At 46.9% G+C, this 7629-nt stretch overlaps 2 protein-coding genes across 9 annotated transcripts in view; one reads left to right on the top strand and one right to left on the bottom strand.

Annotated features, from left to right (window-relative positions):
* Window positions 1-7629, top strand: part of GALNT11 (polypeptide N-acetylgalactosaminyltransferase 11) — a 59383-nt gene that overhangs the window by 49032 nt on the left and 2722 nt on the right. For 7 of the 8 annotated variants that reach the window (XR_003042786.1, XR_003042787.1, XR_003042784.1 and 4 more), the window contains 2 exons: window positions 6863-6935; window positions 7253-7427. The gene's annotated coding sequence lies outside the window, so the exon portion shown is untranslated. Of the gene's footprint in view, window positions 1-6862; window positions 7428-7629 lie in introns of all 8 variants that reach the window. The other variant, XR_003042785.1, reaches the window with a different exon arrangement.
* KMT2C (lysine methyltransferase 2C) overlaps window positions 1454-7629 on the bottom strand; it is a 205659-nt gene continuing 199483 nt past the window's right edge. Inside the window, exons 56-59 of the mRNA XM_025039018.1 lie at window positions 5758-5874; window positions 5333-5406; window positions 4978-5086; window positions 1454-3436 (exon numbers count right to left, since the gene is read on the bottom strand). Coding sequence (XP_024894786.1) covers window positions 3344-3436; window positions 4978-5086; window positions 5333-5406; window positions 5758-5874 — 393 coding nt within the window. The 3' untranslated portion in view covers window positions 1454-3343. The remainder of the gene's footprint in view (window positions 3437-4977; window positions 5087-5332; window positions 5407-5757; window positions 5875-7629) is intronic.

Below are 7629 nucleotides of genomic sequence, written 5' to 3'. Positions count from 1 at the left end.
TATAAAATATATACGTTATGTATATCTTTAAAAAAACGGGCAAAAGACCTGAAGAGACATTTATCCAAAGAGGACATACAGAAGGCCAACAGACGTGAAAAGATGCTCAACATCACTAATCAGTCATCAGAGAATTGCAAATTACCACAATGAGATATTGCCTCACACTGGTCAGAATGGCCATCAAGAAGTCAACTGACACAAGTGCTCACGAGGACATGGAGAACGGGACCCCTTGTGCACTGCTCTTGGATTGCAAATTGGTGCAGCCACTATGGAAAACGGCGTGGAGGTTCCTCAAAAAATTAAATAGAAACGTAAACCAGCGATTCCACTCTGGGTATTTATCTAAAGACACCCAAAACACTAATTTGAAAAGATACACGCATCCCTATACTCTTTGCAGCATTATTTACAATAGCCAAGATAATGGAAGCAACTTAAGTGCCCATCAATAGACGACTGGACAAAGAAGCTGCGGTACATATATATACACACAATGGAATATTACTCGGCCATAAAAAATGAAACCTTACCATTTGCGACATTGGATGGACCTAAATAGAAGGTATAATGTCAGGGAAAATAAGACAAACACCATGTGACTTCACTTATATGTAGAATCTAAACGAAGAAATTCATATATACAGAGAACAAACTAATGATCGCCCAATGGGAGGGGGGTTGGGGGGATGGGTGAAAAAGGGCAAAGAGATTAAAATGTACAAATTGCCAGTTATAAAAACATTTATGGGGATGGCAAGTACAGCACAGGCAGTAAAGTCAGTAATATTATAACTGTGTGGTGTCAGATTAGTACCAGATTGAGGTGATCACTTTGTAAGTTATACATCTAGTAACTACATTGTACACCTGGAACTAGTATAATATTGTATGTCGACTGAAAATTGAAAAATAAAATATTTTAAAAAATAAATGTATTTTACATTACACATAGAATTTTACTGAAAGTAGAAACACATAAAGGGCCTCAGGTTTCTTCACAAATTGTAATCTCTCTACTAAGTAAACAAAAAAAAAAATCGAGGGGGATTCTGACCAATTTTAATTCTTAGCAACCTCCTTAAATTTGTTAAATACATTCAAGATAATGAAGTCTCTACCACAGAGAATAAATCTAGGAGAGTTTAACAGAAAAAAATAAACTTGTTAAACAAGGGAAGAGGCCACCACAGATATGTTTAACTAGGCCTTGGTAAACTTAAAAACCAAAGTCCCCTTCTTTATTCAGCTGCAAGGATGACAGTGTCTCTATTTGGAACAAGTTACGTACATCTAAATCTTTTATTTGAGAAAAAATGAACAGAGTTGATGACACTGAAATGCCAATAACTCTAAAAAGAAGGAGCAGACCGTCGAAGGATTTGGGGCAGTCATTGGTTTCAGAGCTGCAATCAGAACACAAGAGAGGCTAACAGAGACTCAGGCGCCGTTCATAGATGTAAAATATTTTATTTGTAAATGGAGATCTTCTAAATCTGTGTCCACAAATTCCAAAACCCATAACACTCTGTTTACTTCAAAAAGTTCAATTTTTGTCAACATTAGATACTATTATACAGAACAGAAAACAAAACAAAAACCCGGAGCGACAAATACTGGTAGGATGTCAGAATATTGTACAAGAGAAGAAAAATATTCAAGAAACAAATTTCATACAGCTATTTATCAAGAGAAAAATATATACAATTGATTTATTCTGTAAGATAAAAATACATCATGCCATATACATTACAAGTTCAGAACTGCATCACTGAATTGACCAACAGTTTACAGTCCACTTGAATTGTGCACACAAAAACTTCATTTTATACTTAGCCTGTGAAGTGTCAGTACCAGAATTGTAAGTACAAAATAAAAAGCTAACCTGGTTCAAAATGCTGATTAAGTTTCTACAAGCAAACACAAAACAGTGTGTTTTTTTATTAAAGAAATGTAAACAAACAGTTCATACAAACACATTTTTAAAATTACATCTTCCAAAACCCTATTGCCGGAGTCCTGCAGCTTGCAAGCATAATCACGTCTCCCCCCGACCCCTCCCCCCCCTTTTTCTTAAATTTCTGTGTTAATAGAAGGCGAGAGAGTCAGATCTGAGCCGCTGCTACGCGATCCTGTACGTTACATGATTCCTCATGGCCGGAAACAAAGTTCTAATCAAAACTGCTGCTGCTGAAGAAAATTCAGCCTCCATTTGGGTGTGTTTTTAAGCAGTTATTCACAGTTATCACAAATTGTAAGCACAAAAAAACCTGACTGGAGAAGTAGGGATGCAACAATATAATATGAAAAAATTAGTTTAAATTACCAAAACAGCTATAAAAGTTGTAGCCATAGCATATGCTCTGTCCTACCAGAGTAAGGTGTATAAAACAAGTACTAATAGACTGCAGTTTCCAAAAACCCCGAACACTCTAGGGTGAAATTTTGGTTATTCTAATGGCATATTTAATAACACAAAATTATATTGTCACATCCCTATGAAGGTTTTATAAGCACCGAGCTGCTGCAGAGCCTGGTAGCATTTGGTCAATAACTATTTTTATACTGTATTTTTTTCTCAAAATATTTACATATTTGTACAAAGTAACAGAGTTTGTTAGTTCTGCAGGTAACAGCAGCAGCTTGGCTTTCTTCTAACTTTTATTTAAAAATAGCTTCATTCACTTATTCAATAATAAATACAAAAAGTTTCTCTTATTTTACAGAAATCAAAAACTACAATAAACTGACTCATGGAATCAAGTATTTAAATGTATTTTAGTGCAAGTTATTATCCCTTAGCTCTATCCCTAAGGAAGTCATTTCAGTACATTCCTTGTTCAGTGGTGTCTACTTTATTTAAAAAATTTTTAAATTAGAGGGCCTGCCCCTTTTCAGATAAGGCTGTGGCCAGCACTTTGGACATCTCCCTTTCGCTGGTGATTTCAGTCTTACATTCATAGGAAGGGCCTGCCCCGGGGCAGGGCAGCCATCGGCTCTTTGCCCCAGTAAAAGTTTCTCCTCAGTGAGACTAATAAAACAACAAAACCACCCCACCCACAAAAAGAAGAAGAAAAAAGAAAGAAGAAAGGAAAAGGAAAAAAAAACAAAAGTGCTGGACCGTCCTGTGACTCTGGTCAACCTCAACCGCTTCAGGAGAGCTGCTCGCGTCGGCCGCCTCCTGGCGCTGCTTGCGCCTCAACGGCCGAGGAACCAGAACTCCCAGAAAAAAAGTCATAAAAAGAAAACAAAAATATCTTTCTGTCTGCAAAATCCAAATGGTGTGTTGAATCGCTTCTTCCTAGGGACAAGCCGCCCGCTGAGACAGCAAGGAATGCTTTCAGTTCATCCACTTCCGGCAGTTCACGGCGCCACAGTGACACGGGATCTTGTGCTGGTCGTCCTCGAAGTCGAACTTATAGTCGTAGCAGAGCTGCCCACGGCAAAGACACAGAGTGAGAAGGGCCGGAGGCGGCCCCGGCCTGCATCTGCCCAGGGCCCCCAGGCGGCCAGCAGAGCGGGCCTCCGCCGCAGGGGACCCGTGGGCCTGGGTTCCGCGGGGCCAGGGGAGGCAGAGAAACCAGCCCGGCAGCGTCCGCCCGGCCCCGGAGGCACAGAGGGCCCCGAGAGGCTGCAGGAAAAGCTCGCACTGTCCCTGTGGGCCGAGGGGGCAGGTGGGCTGAGCAGAGGTGACTCGCCCTTGCTAGCTAACGACCTCCTTCATCTTTACTGAAAAGAACATTTCGAAGTGCATTTAGGGGGTTACCAAATGGTCGCTAACATCTCACGTGGACCCTGCTGTCAGGTAGTGGGGAGTCGCCTGATTTCCAGAGCACCAGCCCCTGGGCCCCGACAGGCCTCCCGCGGGGCCCTCTGAACAAAAGCCCCCCGGCCGCCCCCGGGAAGACGCCTTTCTGCACCGGGACAGAACACGCCACGGTGTTTGGCGAGCAGCTTCTCTTAATGACGACACTGCCGCTTTCTGTCGGAGATGTGCTGAGTTCTCCAAGGGGCTCTCGGAGCCACCAACTTGAGAAGGCTCAACAAGGGAGGGGCGGGGCCTGGGGCAGCTGCAGCTGCCCGAGGCCACGAACCCTGGCCCCCCCGTCCCCAGCCCGCTGGGCTTCTCGCGTACTCTCTCTTATGCAGCAAGGTACTTCAAGATGTGTGAAACGGGACTTGGGTCAATTCTTGATTTTAAAAAAGGAATTCCAAAATGATTAAAAAACACAAGCGTGATCCCACAGCTCTACTCAGGAAGGGCTGGGGGCTCCAACCCCCAAACAAGAGACGGTCCCCCAGAAACCCACACGCCCAGCGGGAGCGGCCCCAGGAACGCCAACTCCGGACCGAGGCCCAGATACAGGCACTGCCGCGGCACGTGCTGACGGGCCGGTCAGAGACAGTATGGAACCGTGTGCGGGGCGACTGAGACTAATGAGCTCTTGCCAGGTGACCTGCCAGGCCAAAGTCGTGTGAGACCACAGAAATGCCAAGTTCAGCATTTTGAAGGAAACAGAATAATGACAGACAGACTGAAAGTCCGCTGCCGTGCAAACCCTGTGAGCGCGTACGGATCACAAGCGTGACAACGAGCGGTCTAGAGCCACACGGCACCCAAACTGCCTGCAGCCTGCCCGCCTTCCTGTGACGTCACAGGGCCGCAGCGCTTCCCGAGCCCTCAGAGGCAGCGATCCCGTGACGATCTTCCATCATGAGTTCAATGACAGGCTTCATGGTTACTGAGAGGGATCCCGCCCAACTACGACCAGGGGGAGGGGGAAGGAGGAGCCAGCGACAGAGGACACGATGCCACGCGAGTGACGCGGGACGCAGCGCGTGGGACGGAGGGGTGGCGGTCAACGCGCTCAGAGCTCCGTGTGGAGGAAGAGCAGCGACATGACGCGGGGCGGGGGCAAAGGCTGGCCTCCCCGGGGCGGCTTCCGGCGTGGGCACCGGACACCGCGCGCTCACCTCCTCTCCTTTCTGGATCCGGCGATTGGAGCTGATGATGATTTTGTGTCCTCTCTCGAAGGTCACCACTTCGGCCACACAGTTAGGCGCACATGAATGGTTGATATATCTGCAAGCCACCATTTCAGAGAGCCGTTTATTGTAAAACAACTAGAAGAAGCTCGGAACGAAAGTTTTTAAACTTTCAGTCTGTGGGGAAAGGTCTAATTACATCTCTTTATTCCCCTCAGAGAGACTAATACACGCTTTACATAAAACTCCTTTGAAACGTATCTCAGGCCTGTTAGCCCTGAGAGGCCTCGGCGAGCGCAGTGACCTGTGGAGCGACAGGGCACCCGGCCAGACCCCTGCTCACCTCGCGGGCCCTCCCGTGAGCGTGGCGTCGATCACGTGGTCGCTGTCCATGCGGAACATGTACACGCCGCGGTTCTGAAAGAGACGAGCGGAGTTCCTCCCACGGTCAAGGGCACGTCGGGAAGCCTGAGCTGGGAGGGAGCTGACACGCGCGCGCCCTGACCACTCCTGTCGTGGGCCCCCCAGCGACCTGTCAGCTGACATTTGCACGGTAGGAATGGGGAGCAAAGAGTGAGGGGGCTGCCTGTGAAGCGGGCTCACTGCCCGACAGTCACAGCCACGCAGATGCCTCTGCCGGCTGGAAAGACTGACGGGGATAAGCAAGAACTTCCAGAAAACCGCACCTAGATGACCAGCAGCTTCGGCCCTGCCCTGCAGGGTGTCTGGGTGACACGATGACAGAGAGAGGATGGCTGTGGAACGTACCTGAGACTCATAAAGCTTCTCTTTTCTGTTTGCGACTTCATTTCGAATGATGGTCCCAATATATTCAATGACCATGGTGTGCTTCTCGATGTCTCTAGCAGCATACAGCCCCAGTCCCTGGGGGGGAAAGTGCGTGTGTGCATATGTACATGTCACAAAAAGACTGTCTCCCTGGACAGCAAACCTGCGCTCTTACACAGAAAGGGCGTATCGAAAGCCATGCTGAAGTCTTCACCTCAACTCGGGTGACCTTTCTGGTCGAATGATATGCTGTCATCCGAAACTTAAAGCCACTTAAAAGCTATGCCATCACTGCCCTGTTTCTTTTTCACACAAAATTCTTACAGCCTGTTTATAAAGTGACACCGCTGACCGGCCGGCCACGTTTTCTATCAGACTGTGTCCCCTTCCACGTAATGCAATGCTGAGATCCCACCTACTGAGCAGGCTGGTGGCTTCCGGTATTCATCTTGTCTCACCACTATTTCTACAGGGACTTGACGTGACGATAAACTTAATGAAAAAAAAATAGGGCTAACTGTAAGGAATTACTAACACATCAACAGGTTTCACGCTTGGCTGTGAGTTCCTGGGAGCCAGGGCAAAGAAGATTAAGCTACTTTGCTCTAATTATCAGGAAAGTTGCAAAGAAAGAAAGTTCCTGGGAAAGGCAACTTTTTCTCTAATATGACATACTGAGGCTGCCGAAGCATCGTACGGGAATCTGAACGGGGACAAGGCTGCCGCCTCTCCTTTGGCAGCGTATGCGGTCTGTGCCAGTGGCCCAGTCAGCCACGCACCGTGTGCATCGTTTACAGTTTCTACCGTTACAAATTCTGGAAAAAACGTACTGAGAAAAAAACAATGGGTAATTTCCACAAATATCCGTATTTTCTCCTCCCAACCTGAGTGTCCGCATCTCAACGAAAACTGACCCGAAAGCAGTGGAAAAGGAAGACCCTGAGCTCCCTGCGACCCCCTCATGACCCCCGCCCCCCATGCATTCCTATCAGGCGGCCTCGGAGGAAGGGCCTGTGTCAAAGATAGTCGGTGGGTTAAATTATCTTCTGAAAGAAAAATATGCGATTTATCTGTTCAATTCCAGACGTGACTCGGAGGTGAACAAGCAACATAAGGAACATGCGTGAAGATCGATACGGCTTGCCGCAGCAGACGAGGTCAGTGGGGGCACACGGGTCCGTGCGCACAGGAAGATTCAGGGTGCAGGAGTGTGGTGGGGTCAGAAGCCAGGTTAGTAGGATGGGTTACTTACTAAATGGCTATTCACCGGAAGAAACTAAAATTGTCTTAAATGTAAAAAATACAATTTCTGGGAAAAAAAAAACTTAAAAGATACTATGTACACGATCTACACTCTAAACCAAGACTAAGAAGTACCAAGACTAGAAAGTATAAAAAACTATTTTCACTATATAAAAACTAAAACTTTTTAAGAAAAAGGACACCATTCTGGTAGCCAGATGTTGTTTTGCAGGGGAAATTATCTAAGTGTGACTCTTACGAATTGAAGAATGGACAAGACATGAACATGCCATTTGCTGAAGAGCAAATCCCAGTGGCAGACGTGGAAAGGTGCTCATTCCTCAGCAGCCCGAAGTGCAATTCAAATGACAACATCAGTCAACACTCAGCAGGCTGGCAGACAACAAGTAAGGGCGGTGCCACCACGGACGAGGAACCACGACGCCCTCTGCAGGAACGAACCTGCAAGCGCAGCCTTTTCAGAAAACCAGCCACGCCAACTAACGTGAAAAGCACCTCTGCTTTACGCCCAACTTAACTTTGGGGAAACAGCCCGCAGGGGCTACACCGTCAACACGCGGGGGTATTTGTACGAGGTATGGGCAGCAA

Source organism: Pteropus alecto, unplaced genomic scaffold (genome assembly GCF_000325575.1).
Source record: "Pteropus alecto unplaced genomic scaffold, ASM32557v1 scaffold48, whole genome shotgun sequence".
Lineage (NCBI taxonomy): Eukaryota > Metazoa > Chordata > Mammalia > Chiroptera > Pteropodidae > Pteropus > Pteropus alecto.
The sequence above is the reverse complement of the archived record's forward strand: the minus strand, read 5'-3'. Positions and strand labels throughout refer to the sequence as shown.